A 22,900-nucleotide genomic window follows, 5' to 3' on the forward strand; every position below is an offset into this window, starting at 1 on the left:
CGTCATCTTGAACTTCTTCCATTTTCTAATAATTGGGCCAACAGTTGTTGCCTTCTCACCAAGCTGCTTGCCTATTGTTCTGTAGCCCATCCCAGCTTTGTGCAGGTCTACAATTTCTATCCCTGATGTCCTTACACAGCTCTCTGGTCTTTGCCATTGTGGAGAGGTTGGAGTCTGTTTGACTGAGTGTGTGGACAGGTGCTTTTATACAGGTAACGAGTTCAAACAGGTGCAGTTAATACAGGTAATGAGTGGAGAACAGGACGGCTTCTTAAAGAAAAACAGGTCTGTGAGAGCTGGAATTCTTACTGGTTGGTAGGTGATCAAATACTTATGTCATGCAATAAAATGCAAATTAATTACTTAAAAATCATACAATGTGATTTAGATTTTTGTTTTAGATTCCGTCTCTCATAGTTGAAGTGTACCTATGTTAAAAATTACAGACCTCTACATGCTTTGTAAGTAGGAAACGCTGCCGATATTGCAGGTTATCAAATACTTGTTCTCCCCACTGTATATGGCTCGTTGCGAACTGTGTGAAGACTTTGTTCCTAACAAAGACAGACAACTTCGCGAAAAAAGCACAATCATTGCTCGAATATACCTAACCATAAACATCAATGCCTTTCTTAAAATCAATACACAGAAGTATATTTTCTTAAACCTGCATATTTAGTTAAAATAAATCCAGGTTAGCAGGCAAGATTAAGCTAGGGAAATTGTCACTTCTCTTGCGTTCATTGCACACAGAGTCAGGATATATGCAACAGTTTGGGCCCCCTGGCTCATTGCGAACTAATTTGCCAGAATTTTACATAATTATGACATAACATTGAAGGTTGTGCAATGTAACAGGAATATTTAGACTTATGGATGCCACCCATTAGATAAAATACGGTTCCGTAATTCACTGAAAGAATAAACGTTTTGTTTTCAAAATGATAGTTTCCGGATTTGACCATATATGACCTAAGGCTCGTATTTCTGTGTGTTATTATGTTATAATTAAGTCTATGATTTGATAGAGCAGTCTGACTGAGCGGTGGTAGGCAGCAGCAGGCTCGTAAGCATTCATTCAAACATCACTTTCGTGCGTTTGCCAGCAGCTTTTCGCTGTGATTCAAGCATTGAGGTGTTTATGACTTCAAGCGTATCAGCTTCCGAGATTAGGCTGGCGTAACCGATGTGAAATGGCTAGCTAGTTAGCGGGGTGCGTACTAATAACGTTTTAATCGGTGATGTCACTCGCTCTGAGACCTTGAAGTAGTTGTTCCCCTTGCTCTGCAAGGGCCGCGGCTTTTGTCGAGCGATGGGTAACGATGCTTCGAGGGTGGCTGTTGTCAATGTGTTCCTGGTTCGAGCCCAGGTAGGGGCGAGGAAAGGGACGGAAGCTATACTGTTACACTGGCAATACTAAAGTGCCTATAAGAACATCCAATAGTCAAAGGTATATGAAATACAAATCGTATAGAGAGAAATAGTCCTATAACAACTACAACCGAAAACTTCTTACCTGTGTTGTGATTAGTTAATGTGACGACTGTTGTTCATCGAATTATTAAAGTTTCTAATTGCGTGATTAACTGAATCAAGCAATTATTAACTCATTAATCTGGGGCACCATGGGAAAACTAGTTTTTACTGAGTTTCTATTTCCCAAATTAACTCAAAGAATATCAGAATATCTATTTTACAACAGCCGCTAATTAACCAGTTACCTCTACCAATCTCGTTCTGAACGTCGTATAGCCCGTGAATCTGCATGGATCCGGGTCTCACCAATGAGTTCGTACCACACCAATCTTAGTTGAATATTTATTTACTAGAAAGCTAAAATGATAATAAAAGATATACATATACAAAACACATTATAGGCTATTGATTAGAACTTAGTATAACGGGCCAACATGGGGATTTCAAAGAGGGAGAGAAAAAAGAAAGTACACGAGAGAAATATACATTTGGGTGAATTTGTCAGCTTGTCCCAAACTGCCGCTCTTATGGGTCAGAATATAATGATGTATTTACGTGGGGATGATCTCCGAGGATTCTCTGCGTGGACCGTTCAGGGGACCGTTCAGGCTGCTCGATGACTCACTACTCCGGCGCACCTCTCTCATCGTCCTCCCGATGTCAGTGTCCTTTTGGCTTAGGAGTCTGTTCCCTCACTCTGCTCTGGAAGGGGTCTTCTAAGGATAGACAGCTCTGTAGCTCAGAGCTCACAGCATAGGAATAAAACCTATGTATATTTTTTTCTGAGGTCTTGGCTGATTTCTTTAGATTTTTCTATGATGTCAAGCAAAGAGGCACTGAGTTTGAAGGTAGGCCTTGAAATACATCCACAGGTACACCTCCAATTGACTCAAATGATTTAAATTAGCCTAGCAGAAGCTTCTAAAGCCATGACATCATTTTCTGGAATTTTCCAAGCTGTTTAAAGGCACAGTCAACTTAGCACAGTACACGCTAACCAGGTCGACAGGTCCACGGTGTTTCCTCCGACACATAGGTGCGGCTGGCTTCCGGGTTGGATACTCGCTGTGTTAAGAAGCAGTGCGGCTTGGTTGGGTTGTGTTTTGGAGGATGCATGGTTTTCGACCTTGTCTCTCCCGAGCCCGTACGTGAGTTGTAGTGATGAGACAAGATAGTAACTACTAACAATTGGATACTACGAAATTGGGGAGAAAAAGGGGGTAAAATAAAAAATAAATAAAAAATCTGTTACCAAATTGGTAACAGAGTTTCAAAAAAATAGTTAACGGAATGGGAAATCATAGTTGTCACAAACAACAATAGTATGCCAGCGAAAGGGAGAACAGTAGCAGGCGACCCAACTGTGTTCAGCTGATACATTTTTTCCTTTCTGTCATCTGGTTGTCAAAGCAAGAGTGTGAAAAGTCTGGATAACCTCTCTCTTCTCTATCTCTAATTAATGCAACCTCTCCTAGCTCTTATGACACCTACCTTCTCATTCAATTTTTTATTTGGTCAGTCCGCCCTGGCCTCAATTTCAACGTCCACAGACGTAATTTCTTGGTCCGGACCAGTCTTGATTTCAGCTTCCACAGACATCTGGACCGGCCCAAACATAGACGTCCACGATTAGTTCAGATTTGGTCCGGACACTTATGTTTCATAAGTTTGGACAACACAGTACAGTAAATAAAAGTAGAATATAGTACAGTAAGATACAGTACATTACACTTGTGTACTGTGCTATATTCTACTGTACTGAACTATAATTACTGTTCTGTGCTATACTCCATAGCTCTACTGTGCTGTACTTTGATGTCCAAACTTGTGAAAAATAGATGTCTATGATTGGTTCAGATTTGGTCTTGTTTGGTGGTGGAGCTCATTAAAATAATAGCCAGTGTGTAGAGTAATAAATAAATATGCAAAGGATGATATTGCACCTTTGTGTATGGATTTAGTATTTATGCATTTCTGTGTAGCATAGATCAAGGACCCATGATGAAATTCTGTTACCGGGTGTAAATTTACTTCACTTAATGTATACAGTTCAATAACCAAAATAAATGTATTTTTACTCAGTGTCATGTCATAGCTGACATCGCATTCTTTCTGCAGACATATTTGAATCTTCATTTGGAGCAGATTTTTGTGACCACGTTTTCCAAGTGTTTGGAAAACGTGGTCACAAACAGAGGGAGATTTAACTGAAATTCTGTTACCAAACTTTGCATCTGCACAGTTCTTTCAGTAAATTATATTCAGTGTGTAAATTGTTAAAAGTAGTCCTTGTGCATAGAGTTGTGTGGTTTGTTAAACTTTTAAATCAATGGTTTTCGTTTGGCATACATTTTAAGTAAAAAATATCAGTCTCAGCACAATTTCATTATCGTGGAATTGCCCCTATTAGGAAAAAAGACCACATTGACAAATGACTCCCCGTAAGATTTTTTTAATCCAAAATAGACATTGACCATCTGTTTGTTTCAAATGGAACAGGGACCTAATGTGCTACTTATTCTGTTCTCACTAAAACCCATTGCAGTGGGGGTTTCTGAATTGGCTCAGTCTTGTCTGGAGTTGGACCCCAATGTTCTCTAACACTGTTCTAATGGTCTATTTTTCACTGTCTGTGTCTTAGATGTTCCTCACCGTGTACCTCAGCAACAATGACCAGCATTTCACAGAGGTGCCCGTTACCCCGGAAACCCTGTGTCGTGATGTGGTGGAGCTGTGCAAGGAGCCGGGGGAGGGAGAATGCTTCCTAGCTGAAATGTGGCGAGGCTCAGGTGAGTTTCAGAATGGTTCTGACTCAGTCTTCTCAATTTTATGCCTTTTAAACTTGTCGTAAAGTGACAACTAGTTAAGGATCAAGTTGTTGGACAGTGAAAAGAGACAGTAAAGTAGGAGAGGTGCTAGTAGGGCATGGGCCAGATTCAAACCCATGCCAACACCGTAGTCATGTGTGAGGCTGTGGTATCACTGCTAGACCAACCAGGACACTTCCTGGCTAACTTTTGATGTCAGTGTTTACTCTAGGTTGATGTTATGCTGGGCTACACTCATCAAAGTGCTGAACTGAATGAAGCCAATCGAAGGCCTGAGTTTTCAAAAATCTTGTTCAATGTCAACTTTGGCCCAGTTCCATTTCACTCCCTAGCCCCTACAACTTCGGTGTTCACTAATCTTAAAGGTGACGTAATAGGTGAAAGCAGTATCACTATCCCGTCGATGTGAATACCTGAAGGGTAAAGGTTGGGGGTAAGAGGCAAGGGACCAAAATGGAACCGTGCCTTGGAATCAAGAACCGCTTACTCAGGCATATTTCTTTGTCACACCAGAGCGCGCCATTGGTGACGGAGAGCGAATGCTGGACGTGCTCCAGCGTTGGGGACACCAGAGGGGGGAGGTGCGCTTCCTCCTGCGCCATGACCGGGTACCCTGCAGAGAGTCAGGTGAGAGCCACAAACACACATTTTTCGATGCCCATCCCCCACCAGTACCCTGGATAATAAATAGTGTGGTAACTGAATGTGTCAAGCATAGCCTGAAAAATGTGAAAGCCTGGGTAGGCAGCTGTGTTTACTGGCCGTTATGTGTGTGGTGTACATAATGTTCTATTCCATTACAGTTGAGCCAAAGTCAATACAGCCAGCTACTATTCTAACTGGCAGACACACTTCCTAGTCCCCATTGTTGGGATGATGAATTTCAATACAATTGAATTGGATTTTACTTTTTTTTCCAAATCAATAAAATAATTTAGCTTTGTATATGGATTAGAATAACTGTCACGTGAAGTAAAATAAAATAAAAAAATTAGTGATAAGATTGTATATCTTCATGTTATTTGATGATGCATGCGGTTTTGACCATGGCACAGTGCCAAGCATTCTAAACATCGCTGAGATAATTAAAATCGCCATGATGTTTTGCGGCTGCTGGGAACATAGTTATTTAACAGGGTACACTCTAGTTTTCTTTCTTGCCTGCATTCTCTCAGGCCCAAAGGTAACCCAAGATTTTTCTGACTGTGGCTGCGTCCCAAATGGCCAATGGGCCCTGGTCACTGTGTAGTACACAATAAGGAATAGGATGCCATTCATGATGCAGCCTGTGTGTGGTGGTGATGATATGCCACGGGCACTGTCCGTTTTTGAACACACCCCCATATGATGTACAATATTTAACAGTTTAACACACTTTAAATGTGCTACACATAGGATTTGTACTTTATTTTTGCATTGTAATTTCAGATAATGTACATAATATATCTGCAGTAATAGTGTAATGACAGTGTTTCACAGTATTACTTACTGCCAGTGTTGTGATTGGCTGTGATATTCGCCTATTGATTTCTCCTGCCAGGCCGGCATCTGTTGCCAAAATGGGAAAGGTGTTTTGATTTTGTGGCTGTGTTTTTAGGGGAAATCAGGTCAAGTGGCCAATGTAGAAATGACTCTGTCATTTCCTGGGTGCTAAAATGTTACACTTTTCACTAAATTTCAGTTTATGTGAGAAATCAAACAATGAATAGCGTAGGGAATCATTGTAACGTCTAAATTGCTGTGAAATATATGTCAAATTTTTCTAAAAAAAAATTGAATGTGGTGGACCAAAGCCGAAAGTAAAAGGTTCAAGCGCGAGTCTCCGCCATGTTACGGGGAAATGGGATGCGGGGGAGGGGGTATTTGTTTTGAATGCAGCCTAGTCCTGTTGCAATTCACCTAGCTTCCACATGTGTAAGCACCTTTAAACAACTCCACCTTGTAGTCTTAGGTACTGTAGCATGTTAACGCCCTCTCAGCTGGGGTGTATTCATTACGGAAACCGTTTACCGTTTAAGAACCAAACGGAAGCAAACAAACAGCAAAACATGTCTATATTGGACAAATTCAGGTAGGTCCCTCTCCTTTTTGTTCCATTTGCTTCCGTTTAAGAAACGTTTTGCAACAGTATCTGTGTAATGAATACGCCCATGTTAATGGCTAAAGTGAGCCCATAGGGAACAGTACACTTTTCTTTCATTGCTGTGATTTTAGTTTTGTGCTTGTAATTTCTTCTGCGAATATCCGCATTACTTTTTCATGAGACGATTAGCCAAGGACATGTTATTTTCAATGGTATCACTATGTGATGCACCCGCATAACTTAGTCCTTTATGCAACTTGAAAACAACAGAAAACCATGTCTTTCTTTACCCAAGGCTCTCTGGTCATTTGAGAACCTTGTGTAGTTCCATGTGTTTGGGTTTCTAGTTGTTTGGAACGGCCCCCTACGCAGGACAAAGCCATATTGCGCAACAGAACAGTGCAAGGGATATCACAGCACAAAGGCTTTATTATTTGTATTTGGGACACGATGGTAGTCAATTACAACTAGTCTGGCTTGGCTCCCTGTTTAGCTTGTGCCGTTATTACCATATAAGGTGTAGAATTTGGGTTGTGTAACTAATAAACCTGAGTTGTGATCCCCAAAGAGCTTATTAAAGCGATCAGCCTTTTTGGGTTACCCATATAAGGAGTTTGCTAAACAGCATTGCATAACTGTCAGACACTGGCACGGGAAGAGCAACTGTGTGGAAGAGGCCTGGTTCTTTTGGCTGCTCCACCAGTTATTACACAATGAGCAGTTCTCCAACTCATGCTTGTCCTTTTCATCCCGTATCCTCAAGAGTATGACCCCTATTAATGGCGCAGTGCTCAGGTCTTGTGTTGGTTTTCCGGTCATGTTTGTTCCAACTTTGGTCATAAACAGACTGTAATACACAAACAAATTGGAGCCCCCTTTTAACAGAGATGTATAATTTTCCCCAAAAAGCAATTAGCTTCTTGCCTCTTTATACTTCCCATGATCAGTTGTGAAGCAAATGCACGTCCCTCTCCAACAGTTAGATATAAACACACACACTCACAAGGCCGCTGTATTTTGTCTTGTATAGGCGGATCAAGGGTTTCCAATCCCTCCGCTAAAAGGAATATGGTCAAGGTGCCTGTGGACCGATGCATGGAGAATGGGGTGAGTGCAAAAACGGTACTACAGTAAAAGGAAGGAAGATAGAAGCCGATGGTTAAATGGTATGGTGTGACACATTATTTGTCATTATTGACCCCCCCCCCCCCCCCCCCCCCCCCCCCCCCCCCAGGTGGCACCACCTTGCATGGACATCACCCTCTCGGAGCTGCAGGAGTTGGCGTCACGGCAACAGCAGCAGATCAATTCGCAGCAGCAGCTCCTGGCCTCAAAGGTAGGGCAAGACATTGGCCATGTTGGAGAGCATGATATGTTGTGGGTAAATTGTGACTGACCGACTTGGCTATAAATTATAATCAGTAGTTATTTATGGTGCAAGGGGATTTGTACATCAGTGCAGTCGATGTCAAACAAGCCCATTGAGTCATTTGGCAGAGAAGTACAGCCACAAAATAAAGGTCAAGACATCTAATTCTTCACCTTGTCTCATGCCTAGGCCAGCATGAGGCAGATGGGCCTGTAAGGGCAGGGCTCTAGATGAGACAATGTCCAATAAAAAAAGTAGTTCTTTCCCTTTCTTATTAGCTTGACATAGACATCCAGTTGAATAGGCCTGCTCTAGAGTGGTTCCTGTCAAGGTTTCTTCCTAGACAGTTTTACTTCGCACGGTCTCCTCTGCCTTCTCTTTATTAAGCTCAATTAATAAAGACAATTATTTTTCTTTAAAGACAAGGGAAGGGCTGTGTGTTCTCCTACACTGAGTTAGAAGGTTACAAAGGCTACAGTAAAGGATGCTAACCTCCCACCATCACCAGTAACAGGGAAGGTTAGCATTGGACATTTTAGTCATTAAGCTGACCCTCTTATCCAGGGAGGGGGGAATTATCTTTGTGCTTCTAACTTTCTCACTCATCATTATTCATGCTTCATTTATGATTAATTCATAATCATGGCACCATCCATGTGAATATAGAAGTGTTCAGAAACATATTATATTCTCACATGTATTTAGTTACTATTGGGCAAGACATGATACAAAAGACACCCAAAACAAGAGTTTGTATAGTCACAAACTTGAAGTAGTCATTGTGTGCCAGGGATATGGGACCAAATACTACTACTTTGACTACTTTTAATACACCATGTGGCTATTATTAAAAACTTTAATCTGAAAATGTTTTCTTGTTTGGTCGGCTAGGAGCAACGTCTGCGCTACCTGAAGCTGCAGGAGCAGCAGCAGCAGGCGTCAGAGCATGAGAGACTACTGCAGCTTCGTGAGAATGCTGAGAACCAGGAGACCAAGCTGCGGCGGGTGCGGGCCCTCAAGGGTCAAGTGGAGCAGAAACGCCTTAGCAACAGCAAACTGGGTCAGTGCCAAGGGGAGAGTGAGGAGTCAAGACACTCGATGAAGAGGGGTTTGGGGAAGGAGCTGAGTAGGGCTTTCTGGGTGACATGTTTTTTTCCCTACTTGACACACTTGACATTTCTTTTAGTTGATTGGCTTAAGCCTACAGTGTACAACCAGCTAACTACTTTTGGTTCAAAAGAAGATTCCAGGTTTAGGTATCCAGAATATTATTTTGTTTAGTTATCTGTGTTCCGAGAATGTACACCTGACGGTTATGGGAACCTGAAGGTGCAATTTGGTGGAATGTATTTAAAACATTTCTCAAATGTTTTTCTTTTTTTATCTACCTTACCAGACATTCACAGAACATGTTTAGGTTTATGATCAAATATTGACGTTAACGGAACATTCGATTTTGGTTTGACCGAACACATCATTAGCATTCTCTAAATGTTACTTTTCAAATTTGACTAATGTGCATGTCTGTGCTTGCGTGTGTTTGTTGATTTGCGTGTGTGTATGTGCCTGGCTGTATAGTGGAGGAGATAGAGCAGATGAACGGGCTGTTTCAGAGTAAGCAGTGCGAGCTCCTGGTGGCCGTCTCGAGAGTGGAGGAGCTGAGCAGGCAGCTGGAGACCCTGAAAAGCGTCAAGATGGAGCCCTCTCATGATGGCCCGAGCTCCGCCGGCGAGCTGGAGCGTCTTTACAAGGAGCTGCAGGTAAGAGAAGATCAGATTTGTCTGCTTCCACAGAAGTTTCTTTTTATGGCATTTACAGGTAGACTCTGCAAAATAACATCATAACCACAGCACTGATGTTGGGTGATTAGGCCTGGTGCACAGTCGGCATTCCAATTCCCAAAGGTGTTCGATGGGGTTGAGGTCATGGCTCTGGGCAGGCCAGTCAAGTTCTTCCACACCGATCTCGACAAACCATTTCTGTATGGCCCTCGCATTGTGCATGGGGGCATTGTCAATCTGAAACAGGAAATGGCCTTCCCCAAACTGTTGCTACAAAGTTGGTAGCACAGAATTGTCTAGATTGTCATTGTATGCAGTAGCTTTAAGATTTCCCTTCACTGGAACTAAGGGGCCTAGTCGGAAACATGAAAAAGAGCCCCAGACCATTATTCTTCCTCCAACAGACTTTACAGTTGGCACTATGCATTCAGGCAGGTATTGTTCTCCTGGCATCTGCCAAACCCAGATTCGTTGGTCGGAACGCCAGATGTTGAAGCGTGATTCATCACTCCAGAGAACGCGTTTCCACTGCTCCAGATACCAGTGGTGGCAAGCTTTACACCACTCCAGCCGACACTTGTGTGCAGCTGCTCGGCAATGGAAACCAATTTCATGAAGCTTCCAACGAACAGTTATTGTGCTGACGTTGCTTCCAGAGGCAGTTTATAACTTGGTAGTGAGTGTTGCAACCAAGGACAGACGATTTTTATGCATGGCTGTGTGCTCAATTTTATGCACCTGTTAGCAACCGGTGTGGCCTAAATAGCCGATTCCACTAATTTGAAGGGGTGTCCACATACTTTTGTGTGTATATATAGTGTATACCCCCAGAACAAAACTGCTGGCTCTGAAGTTTTCTTTTCACACGGTCCTTTTCAGCACGGTTCCAGCAACTATGGTGGATATGTAACCAGGCAAACTCAGTAGAGATTGGTTTGGCTCGGCTTAGTTGGGCTCAGTAGTGGGAAAATCGCTATACACACATAAAGCTGACTCTAGCTCTTTCTCCCTTCTCCCCCCGATTTTAAGCTGAGGAATAAGCTGAACCAGGACCAGAGTGCCAAGCTGCAACAGCAGCGTGAGAGCCTGAGCAAGCGCAACCTGGAGGTGGCCACCATGGACAAGCGAGTGGCCGAACTCCGCGAACGCCTGTGGAAGAAGAAGGCAGCGCTACAGCAGAAGGCGAACTTGCCCGTGAGTCAAGTCGAGTTTCAAAAGCTTTATTGTTCCCTTAGGGCAGTGTACATCAGACCACATCAGCCCCACATTTCTTGGAACTAAGCTTAGGAATGGGGCCAGGGAAATGTATCACCACTCCAATTCATAGATGGAGCTATGGATGCAAGACCTCGCTGTCCATGAGAGAAATGTGATGTGTGCAGGAGTAATATTTTACTCCTGCATCCCTACATAAGGGATGGGCAACTTTGATGGGGGTGGGGGCCACAGAAAATCTGAACTTATCACGAGGGTCCACAGAGGCTCAAGGGTCTGACTACCCACATCCATACCTTTGGGGGCACGAAGTGACATTTTGTTGTTGTTGTCGTCCCCCCCCCACACCATGCAAGTAAAACATTTTAGCAGCCCCCTCTTGACAGCAGCGACAGCAGATAGTTGAGACCCCGACTGAGTTCCTAAAAACATTTATTATTCTATTTTGTATTTTTTTTTAATGGAAATTGATCCGTGGGCCGCCAGTTGCCCATCCCTGGCCTACATAGGGTGACATAACATATAAGGCTCATAATAAGATATTATAAAGGCTCATACATGCTAATAACAACTAACAAAGTGTCATACCTGCTAACTTTAGATAATGTGTTACCCAAACATTCTCTCCAGGTCCCCACAAAGAGCCAGGCCCTGCAGCCATGTGGCCCTTCCAGGGTGGCGGCCGTGGGCCCTTACATCCTGTCCTCCACTGCGGCCCCAGGGTCTCCGGTGCCCAGCCGACAGGAGCTGCTGATCAAGCCTGCCTACCCCGACGGCACCACCACCTTACCCATGCCAGACTCCTCCATGAAGGCCCCTCCTAGACCGCTTAAACCCTACTCAGGTAAGAATGTTGTTTCGTTATGGATGATTTTACTTTGTGTGTGTTCAATTGTGATTGTATGTGTGCGCTTGTGGCTGTGTTAGTGTGCATGTGTGTAACTGTGTAGTAGTAGATTGTGTACATCTGCCTTTGCAATTCAAGTGCTCTTTCCATGTGTTAACACTTCTCCCAGCTCTGACAGGTTTTCAGTCATCCAAGACGTCTCAGCTGTCCGACTGGTCCAGCTCCAGAGCAGAGTCCAGCGGCAGTCATCATGGCATGTCCTCAACTCTGCCTCGCATGTCCAGCCTCTCCTCACAGGGCTCAGGTAACCATCTTCCCTCGACTTGGCTCGGAAACAGGGTTGGGGTCAGTTCCACTGCATGAATTAACAAATACTAATAGAAATTTGTGCAATTTTGAATTAATGAAGGGAATTCTTGCTAAGGCCATATTATTTCATTCATTTAGAAATTCATGTCAGGTCACCCCCTGAGATGTAGTAGTGTTTTATTAAACTGATGCTGGGAATATATTCAAAATAAAGACTGCCTCCAGGTTACAGTGATTGTGATGTGTATATGGTTCTGACCATCTTGATTATGTTTGGTGGACGTCATATGGTTTGGATAATGTTCAAATAATGTTATGTCATTTGGTTTTAATAATGTAAATGTCATATGGTTCAGATAATGTTCTGATGTGATTTGTTCTGTGGTTGCAGGAGACGCCGAGACCCTCAAGGGCCAAAAGGGGCGTCACATTTCTATGTTTGACGCCCCGGCTCCCGTCCACTCACAGAACAATCAGAGCAGCGAGGACCTCTTGAGGGATACCCAGGTACTGCACTGATTTTCAGAAGCATTTTAGGAACGTTCATACAGTATACTTAAAAGATGCTCCCTTGCTATGTTCCTCCCTACCCGACTTCCATCCTTCCTAGAAATGATCACAGACCCACAGAGAATGTGGTCAGGGATATAGATTATTCTGCTTTCCATTTTTATTTTTATTTTTTCCATAAATGCCCGATTAGTCAATGAAGCAGCTTCAATGTATTTTTGATATACAGGGTTGTTTTTTGGTTGGAGCGTTGTACTTGCAACACCATTTGTAGGTTTGATTCCCTCATGGCCCACATACTTAATACTGGATTTGTGTTTGAACAGTTGCATTGGATAAAACCATCTGTTAACTGACATTGTTGCAGTTATATTATTATGCATTTAATTTTCATCATACTATGTATGTTACGGTCTTCTTGACTTGATAGGCGGGTGGTAAGGCTCTCGGCAAGGTGCCACCTCCTATCCCTACCAAGCCCCCGACTTTCGGCAAACCGCCTTACAGCACGGGCACCTTCCCGGGCAAGGCAAAACCGTCCGCCTCCCTCCATCTGTGTGCACCTCCGCCCATCCACAGCCACACCCTGCCTCTGCCAACCAAGCAGGAGGCTCCTCCGGCGGCTACGGTGCGCCCCTTCACCCCGGATCCTCCAGAGTCCACAGCGGCAGTGCCTGTCCTCCAGAAGCCACAGACGGTGGCTGCCTCCTCCATCTACTCCATGTACACCCAACAGCCCAGGACAGGTGGGGGCACTCTGACACGCACGCAGCCCAGAGGTGAGAGAAGGAGCCATGGGCTACTGTCGTGTCTTGGCTACTCCTGTGACTCCTGGATCTTTACCATGTTACTAAACTGAGTAATTTGTTAAAATCATTCTGCATTTTCTGTTATTGTTTTGGAAAATACCTGCCTTAAATTTCCCTACTTAACAACCTTAAAGTCTTTTAAAAGATGTTATTGTGTTAGCATGCTAGATTGACCATTCACTCTCTCTCTGATAGTGTATGGAAAACCAGTCATCTCAGGCAGTGGGGGGCAGCAGTCGCTCCTCCAGGACTCCACCTATTTGGGGGCCGGCGATTTCGAGGTGGACCAGGGGGGTCCCGGCCTGGCGTCTCTGGCACCTGAGAGCCAGTGGGGCCAGGAGACGGAGCGGGCCCCTCGTCCCCTCAGCCCCACCAAGCTCCTCCCCTTCATCTCGCACCCTCACCGGCACCCCAGCGACGCCGACCTGGAAGCCCTGCGCCGTCGGCTGCACCATGCCCCGCGACCCCTCAAGAAGCGCAGCTCCATCACAGAGCCTGAGGGCCCTGCGGGGCCCAACATCCAGAAGCTTCTCTACCAGAAGACCACACTGGCCGCCATGGAGACTGTTGTGGCGTTTCCATACGAGGGTGAAGGTGGAGGAACATGGAAGGAGGAGCCCCAGACTGCACTGGTACGTCCCAAGTTTTCCACTGCCGGTGGAGCCCCAGACGTCCCAAGTTTTCCATGCTGCAGCGTCCCTCGCTGAGACCGAGGAAGATTTTTATTTTACCTTTATTTAACCAGGCAAGTCAGTTAAGAACAAATTCTTATTTTCAATGACGGCCTGGGAACAGTGGGTTAACTGCCTGTTCAGGGGCAGAACGACAGATTTGTACCTTGTCAGCTCGGGGGTTTGAACTTGCAACCTTCCGGTTACTAGTCCAACGCTCTAACCACTAGGCTACCCTGCCGCCCCAGATGCACAGGTGCCCCCCCGCTCGCCCATCCCAGAGCCCTCTTTCTCCTCCAGCCACACCATGCCCCCGTCGCTGGAGGAAGAGGTGCCAGATCCCTGCCACCCGCCCCCCCATCAGCCAGAAGCCTACTTGGAGGAGTACCCGCCCTACCCGCCCCCTCCATACCCCAGCGAAGGGGAGCAGGACCTGGGGGAGGACACCCTCAACATGAAGGCTCCGGAGGTCACGGGACAGGTCACTCTGCCTCCGGTATGTAGCCACACCAAATACCCCATACTAGCATACTATATAGTATGAGGTCATGTTTTAGCCAAACATACTAAAAGTTGTGCTGGTATGGATATTGGGGTACATGGATGGTGATATATTTGGTATTGGGAAACCATTTTGATTAATGTATTGTTTTTGTGACATACAGTCAGAAGTTTACAAACACCTTAGCCAAATACATTTAAACTCAGTTTTTCACAATTCCTGACATTTTAATCCTAGTAAAAATTCCCTGTCTTAGGTCAGTTAGGATCACCACTTTATTTTAAGAATGTGAAATGTCAGAATAATAGTAGAGAATTATTTATTTCAGCTTTATTTCTTTCATCACATTCCCAGTGGTCAGAAGTTTACACACACTCAATTAGTATTTGGCAGCATTGCCTTTAAATTGTTTAACTTGGGTCAAATGCTTCGGGTAACCTTCCACAAGCTTCCCACAATAAGTTGGGTGACTTTTGGCAGATCCCTCATGACAGAGCTGGTGTAACGGAGTCCGGTTTGTAGGCCTCCTTGCTCGCACATGCTTTTTCAGTTCTGCCCACAAATTGTCTATAGGATTGAGCTCAGGGCTTTGTGATGGCCACTCCAATACCTTGACTTTGTTTTCCTTCAGCCATTTTGCCACAACTTTGCTTGGGTTCATTGTCCATTTGGAAGACCCATTTGTGATCAAGCTTTAACTTCCTGACTGATGTCTTGAGATGTTGCTTCAATATATCCACATAATTTTCTTTCCTCATGATGCCATCTATTTTGTGAAGTGCACCAGTCCCTCCTGCAGCAAAGCACTCCCACAACATGATGCTGCCACCCCAGTGCTTCACAATTGGGATGGTGTTCTTCGGCTTGCAAGCCTTTCCCTTTTTCCTCATAACATAATGATGGTCATTATGGCCAAACAGTTGTATTTTTGTTTCATCAGAGTAAATTTCTCCAAAAAGTACGATCTTTGTCCCCATGTGCGGTTGCAAAATGGCTTTTTTATGGTGGTTTTGGAGCAGTGGCATCTTCCTTGCTGAGCGGCCTTTCAAGTTATGTCGATATAGGACTCGTTTTACTGTGGATATTGATACTTTTGTACCTGTTTCCTCCATTATCTTCACAAGATCCTCTGCTGTTGTTCTGGGATTGATTTGCACTTTTCACACCAAAGTACGTTCATCTCTAGGAGACAGAACTAGTACTGACTAGTATGTACACTTCTGACCCACTGGAATTGTAATGCAGTAAATTACAAGTTAAATAATCTGTCTGTAAACAATTTTTGAAAAAATGACTTGTCATACACAAAGTAGATGTCCTAACCGACTTGCCAAAACTATAGTTTGTTAACAAGAAATTTGTGGAGTGGTTGAGAAACGAGTTTTAATGACTCCAACCTAAGTGTATGTAAACTTCCGACTTCAACTGTATACAACATATACGCCCACCAGAGGATCTGTCTTTTTCAGTCATCTGTGTTTGAAGGGTGTAAAATCCACTTGCCAGTATGGCTGTTGCGGTGACCATATTACCTCCACACCGGCAGTCATGAGTCATGACCGCAGTAAAATTCCATGTAACCGTTGAGTCAAGGTAATCTCATTTTATGCACTCTGGACATGCGTTGGTTGTACCCAACTCGCCTGGTACTCAGCGCTCTATTGTCCCTCTAGTCTAACCACTCGGACATAAATGCAATTGAAAATCACATCAAACATTTATCAGAACAGTATCATGTTTTTCAAACTCACCGCACTGTGATTGATCAATTTGAAGAAAGAAGTTCAACAACAGCTTGAAACTCACTGGAAAACATGGTCATTGTGGATGTTGTTTCAAAGCCTAACACAACAAAATGGACAGCGTTTTCTGAGGTGATGATTTTTTCAAAACCCCAATATGCAAATTAGAGCTTATGTGGGCCTGTATATGAAATGCGTGTTCTTATAAGCCCAGACTTTTCTATATGTAATCCAGTGTGAAAGCAGGGTTTTTGATGGTTGCCACTGAAGAGGATACTGCTACTATATTTATTTTCAGCTGCTCATATTAAGCACATGCTCCACTATAAATCTGGAATAGTCTACCAGTCCGCCATGGCAGGAAAGCGGCCTCCATTCACTATTCGAGAGCAGATGTTTTTTGCCCCTGTTCCTGGCCATTTGATAAGGGGCAATTCATTCTAAATCCATACTAATTTTACATAAAGTAAAATATAATTGGATTTGTTTAACACTTTTTTGGTTACTACATGATTCCATATGTGTTATTTGATAGTTTTGATGACTTCACTATTATTCACTATTATGTAGAAAATAGTACAAATAAAGAAAAACCCTGGAATGAGTAGGTGTGTCCAAACCTTTGACTGGTACAGTATTAGTCAAGACTAAATTGATGGGTGAAAATATGATCGCTTGATGAGAGGACAGCATGTGCAGTCTGAGGCAAGGAACAGAGCGCAAGCTTTTATTTGCGACTTTAATCATCAATGGCCTATAGTCGCATCATGCACCCCATATATGTTTTGATTTCTGAGACATTCTAAGGTTTGTAATCATCACAACTAAAGTTATTTAAAGAACTCTAAATCTAGTGTATAGGACCTGTTTCAAATGGTCACTTTTACACTCAGCAAAGCCACTTCATATGTGCACTCGCTCCGGAATAGGAAAAATATCCTTTGTTTTATTCAGCAACAGTGCATTCGGAACTATTCTGACCCCTTGACTTTTTCCACATTTTGTTACTTTACAGCCTTATTCTAAGATGGACTACATTTGTTTCCCCTTTCTCATCAATCTACATGCAATACCCCATAATGACATTGAAAAAATATTTACATAAGTATTCAGACACTTTACACTGTATTTTGTTAAAGCACCTTTGGCAGCGATTACAGCCTCGAGTCTTCTTGGGTATAAAAGCATGGCACACCTGTATTTGTGGATTTTCTCATATTCATCTTTGCAGATCCTCTCAAGCTCTGTTAGGTTGGATGGTGAGCGTTGCTGCACAACTATTTTTCAGATCTCTCCAGACATGTTCGATTGGGTTCAAGTCCGGGCTATGGCTGGCTGGGCCACTCAAAGACATTCAGAGACTTGTCCAGAAGCCACTCCTGCGTTGTCTTGGCTGTGTGCTTATGGTCGTTGACCTGTTGAAAGGTGAACCTTAGCCCTGGTCTGAGGTCCTGAGTTCACTGGAGCAGGTTTTCAACAAGGATCTCTGTATTTTGCTCCATTCATCTTTCCCTCGATCCTGGCTAGTCTCCTATTCCCTGGTCTGAATACTTATGTAAATGTGATATTTCATTTTTAAATAAATTGGCAACAATTTCTAAAAACACTTTTCGCTTTGTCATTATTGCGTGTAGATTGCCGAGGGGAAAATATAATAATATTTAATCAATTTTAGAATAAGGCTGTAACATAAAAAAATGTGGAAATAGTCAAGGAGTCTGAATACTTTCCGAAGGCGCACTAAGTTAAATTCTATTCTTATTACTATAAAACCATGTAATACTGTATAAAATAATAGCACAGGAATTTTAAACATATCTTGTTTGCTAAATGAACTAGCCTTACAGCCTATGGCGCATAGCCAAATAATGTACCTAGGTCAAATCATTCTGTTCTTCTGAAATACATTTTCTTCATAATCATAATGTTTTAGACCTGCCTAAAATAAATAATGGATTTATTGTGATAGTGTATATTAAATAGATTTCTTAGACTTAAAAAAAATGTAGATGTTCCAAAGGCGCACATCAGCGGGTTGTATGCGGCTGTATGCTTGGAGGCCTGGAGATGCTAAACATGTTTGTTAATTAACTGTCAGTTACCGTGAAACCGGTAGTCTTTTGAATGACAATAACTGGCTCACAACATTTAATGACCGCCACAGCCCTACTCGTCACTTAAATCTAGTTGGATTGATGGTTTTCATTTTACTCCTGCGACTCTTTCATACTCTTGCTTGTGCCTGTAATTTTTTCCCATTAACATTACGACTGCGGAAATGTTTGTATTGACCTGTCAAACACACCCGGTAATGGCTGAAATGGGCTCAATGGAATACATTGGCTTTCTGTTGACTATAAGAACGTTAAAGCTTAGTCTGGGATTTAACAGTCTCGTCACTTACATCACAAGAAAGCGAATAAATATAACTTTATTTTGATGGGTGTTAATTTTTTGTGGAATTGAAAAGTAATAATTTAATCCAGTTGAGGAAAAAAGATAACAAAATGTTAACGAATTAGATTTCCCTGAAATAAAGCAACTTCCCGAAAATAAACACTCGGATTATAGTGATATTATGTCCGATTTCGAAACAATGTAAAGTATGTTTATATCGGTGTATTCTAAAGCGAAGCGTGTTTATTTTTTTATCCGAGGGTATCCTGCTATTGACACACTTGTTGAATTATGCAAGAGAATGTGACAACAGTAATTAATGAAGCAGTCCTGTTCCACCCCTTTATGTTAATGTGTCATATATGCAAGTACATCCAGTGTATTTCTGCATATGATGCACATGTAATTATATTTTTAACACACACCCAAAAAAATACCTGACACAATATTAAAATGTTTATATTGGACAAATTGAATACCTGCATTTCCACCAAAGTCCCTGAACTGCAGTCATTATTTGTCTGAGCCAGTAAAATGTTTTATGTGCTATAATGTAGTCAATATCTGATGGATAATAACATTTCTAAAAGTTTGTAGGATCTTTATCCATTGTCCAACTGTTGCATTTATTATAATTCATTTTAAAACCTTTTAACAATTTCGATGACCATAGCTAGCAGATGTCACTGCATTTATATTGTAACACCCCTCACTCCACTCCTGCAGGGCAAGAGGACCAACCTGCGGAAGGTCGGCTCGGAGCGCATCGACCACGGCATGCGGGTCAAGTTTAACCCCCTGTCCCTGCTGCTGGACTCATCTCTGGAGGGCGAGTATGATCTGGTGCAGAGGGTCATCTATGACGTGAGTAGTCCCACTTCTTTTAATTGAAGAGATAGTATAGCGTTGGGAAGAAAATGGGGGTGAGGAGTCAAAGGGCTGTTGGTTAGATTCTCAGTGATGTGAGTTTTACATCATTAGCCCTGCTAATTTCGTCTGTTTCAATGTTAATACCACAGACTGGATAACCTCAGGCGACTCTTCCACGCAGACATCCCATAAGCAAAGGCTTTGCAATGCCGCTGCAAGTAATGCTTAGGTAGTACTCGTAAGCAACAAGAAATGCTGGTCAATGGCCGTCAAAATGCTTAGCTTAGAAGTTGCCCTTAGGCAGTTATAAGACCTGCTAAAACCTACCCAAATCCTAACCTCAACCATGTTGCCCTTAGGGGCAGATCTAAGATCAGCTAATCCCTCCCCAAATCCTAACATCAACCGTAAGGGGTAAAGACCGATAACTGACCTTTTCTAGGAAATGTCTTGAAGCCTATTAACTTTCCGCCTTATAGGTGGATGACCCCAGCCTGCCCAATGACGAGGGCATCACAGCCCTGCACAACGCCGTCTGCGCCGGCCACACCGAGATCGTCAAGTTCCTGGTGCAGTTTGGCGTGAACGCCAACGCTGCCGACAGTGATGGCTGGTGAGCCATTGTCACTTTACAGTGGCCTTGTCACGTTAGTTGCCGTTGTCACTTTACAGTAGCTTTATAAAAGCTGTTGTCACCCCCAGCAACCAGTAGCACGTCACATCCAATGTTTTCATGTGGATGATGTTATCCAGTCGCCCACTATTATTAGCGTTATTGTTTTTGTTTTTTATCTCTCCCCTCCTTCACTCTCCCTCACCCCTCCTCTTGATCTTATCTCCGCCAACTCTCCCACCTTGTTCCCTCTCTTATCTCCTTCTCCCTCTGCCCTCCTCTCTACCTTCTTCCCTTTCTTTCTTCCATTCCTACCTCACTCTACCTCTCTGTGTCTGTCTCTCTCCCAGGACTCCACTGCACTGTGCGGCCTCCTGTAACAATGTGCAGGTGTGTAAATTCCTGGTGGAGTCCGGGGCTGCTGTGTTCGCCACCACCTACAGTGATATGCAGACAGCGACAGACAAGTGCGAGGAGATGGAGGAGGGCTACGCACAGTGCTCCCAGTTCCTCTACGGTGAGACCGCTAGTGTACTCTGACTGGAGACCAAGCACAAACATTATTTGCTCAAAACAATATTTTTTTCCGTTTTGCACTCGACCCCTCCGCTGGTTTACAAAATGTAGCTACCCTCATCTACTCTAACATTCTGCCCTCCATAACACGTTTTAGCGGAAATTGAATCTTAACGGCTTGTTCCTGACGAGTTGGGTGTGACTTTGTGTTGATGCAGGTGTACAGGAGACGATGGGCATCATGAACCGTGGGGTGGTGTACGCCCTATGGGACTACGAGGCTGAGGACGATGACGAGTTGGCCTTCCAGGAAGGCGACTGCATGACGGTGCTGCGGCGCGAGGACAAGGACGAGAGAGTGGTGGTGGGCACGCTGCGGAGACCGAGAGGGCTACATTCCAAGAAACCTGCTAGGGGTGAGCAGGAGAGAGAGTAGGGACACTAGCCTGGCCACACATACGCTCTACCCCTAGTTCCTAAGCCCTAGGAACTCCTGTAGATTTGAAATGATTGGATAGGTGTAAGAAATGTGGCAAAAATCATAGGCAGAGTGAAGAGCAGTCAATTTGGAATCTAGCAATAGTGTCTGTCTGTGGGCTGCAGCTGTATATTGTATTCAGAACAGTGGTTTAGTATAGGAAAAGTGGACATGCATATATCCAGTGGTTTTGACCAAGGGCCATTTCCACAAAGCTTCTAAAAGGAGGAATGCTGATCTAGGATCTGTCCATATACCGTAAAACTTCCATTAAAAGGCGAGCTTCCAACAAACTCCGATCACTTCTAATGGCCGGGCATCGCAAAATAAATGGCAGTCTGTATTAAGTGTAGGGTCGAAATAGGGTAATTACCAGTAGGTTATGCATGCACGCATTTTCTCGCACTGCTCCAGCGGAATTTCACAGCATCTCTACCAAAGAGTTAAGAATTGTTTTTCAATCCTCTCTCTACCTCGCGCTGGATGATTGATTCCTATCTGCTAAAATGCAATCATTCGGTCTGTGTAGCCAGCAAAAAAACCTGACAACCGTGTTCTTATTTATTTAACCTAAGGCAAGTCAGTTAAGAACAAATTCTTATTTACAATGACGGCCTACATAGAGGTAGGATATTCAACAAACATTCGGAGAGCTATATCTCTAACTTCCAACCTCAAACTAACTTTACCCTAATCCACTTTGCCGCCTTTGTAGCCTAACATTTGTAGTGCGTTCTAAATGTAAGTGTTTTAATTAGCAAACGAAACCGTTAATAATGACCGTAGCTGTTTTTATCAACTTGTAGAGCTAGAAACCCGATTTTTATAACAGGGTGAGCTCTGCGTATAAAGTAAATAATCGACCGGTTGTTTAAAGTGATACATTTTGGCAAATTAAATGTGAAAGGTTCTACTCTGAGATGTTGTGAATACTGGCCCCGGTGCTGGAGGTTCGAAGAACATGTTCAGTGAAAAGCAAGGGCTCACTGGGGACGGGGGGGTACAAAACGAGGCAACGGTGTACTTTATGACCATGTGGACTCCTCCGGGCGGTCGGGTAGGCTGCTTGGAGTGTTTATCCAACTGAAGAAAAATGTATAAGAATAATTATGTAAGCCCCACTTCTAAAACCAAAACTGTGCCCCTGGTGAAAAGTGCAACTTGCAATCTATTTGGGAAGAAATTGCCCTTGGGGGTCTACTTCTCTGATTAGAAGACTGGGGAAAACCTAACTGTTGTGTATTGATATTCTAGTTTGTCCCTTTAGGGCACCTGTAACACCCCCCCTGCTTACCTACGTTGGAAAGCTGGGAATGTTTTGTCCTGTGAAACGCATTAAACAATGCCCATGTTAGTTTCTACTCCTGTCTAATGTTCTGTCCTTATATTAGTTGTATTAGTAATACATTGTGCTATGCAACGCTAACATTTCTTAGTCATGCGTGCCTTGTAAAGACCTACCAGCTCTATGCGTCACCTCCTTGACAAAAACTTGTCTGCCATTTCACATGTGGAAATCATCCTACATCTGGCAATGATTAATAGATTTCTTTAACTAGTGGGGGAAATCCTGTCACTTAAGAAGATTATGTAATAATGCTGAATCTAAATTGAGACATCTAAATGAGAATCTCAGCCCCCTGCTTACCATAGTTATATGATCTTTAAAATGGTATTTTCTTATTTTTAGCTGTATCTGAGGATCAAGCCACGGCAGAGGAGCTTGGCTTAAATTATGTCGGCTCACGTTCCACCCTACTCGCTAAAAACTACTCCGACTCGAAGAAGTTACTTTTTGAAAGGCGAATGAAGAACCTACTTCTGGTCTTTTGGATGTCAAAGTCAAGCATTCCACTTCAAGCTTTTGGACCTGTCTGTGAAAGA

The 22,900-nt window shown here is 43.3% G+C and overlaps 1 protein-coding gene across 1 annotated transcript; it reads left to right on the forward strand.

The window, feature by feature from the left end:
* Window positions 1–4,114: 4,114 nt before the first annotated feature.
* LOC110486087 (apoptosis-stimulating of p53 protein 2) lies at window positions 4,115–22,900 on the forward strand. Its single transcript, XM_036940737.1, is given in 19 exon segments — window positions 4,115–4,265; window positions 4,818–4,931; window positions 7,418–7,494; window positions 7,622–7,723; window positions 8,648–8,816; window positions 9,335–9,516; window positions 10,567–10,731; window positions 11,383–11,596; window positions 11,769–11,903; window positions 12,300–12,415; window positions 12,849–13,197; window positions 13,423–13,929; window positions 14,129–14,394; window positions 19,266–19,403; window positions 19,889–20,022; window positions 20,373–20,539; window positions 20,757–20,892; window positions 20,894–20,954; window positions 22,707–22,900. Coding segments are annotated over 19 exon segments (3,222 nt in total). The 5' UTR covers window positions 4,115–4,117; the 3' UTR covers window positions 22,749–22,900.

The sequence above is a fragment of the Oncorhynchus mykiss genome, chromosome 13 (genome assembly GCF_013265735.2).
Source record: "Oncorhynchus mykiss isolate Arlee chromosome 13, USDA_OmykA_1.1, whole genome shotgun sequence".
Taxonomy (NCBI): Eukaryota; Metazoa; Chordata; class Actinopteri; order Salmoniformes; family Salmonidae; genus Oncorhynchus; species Oncorhynchus mykiss.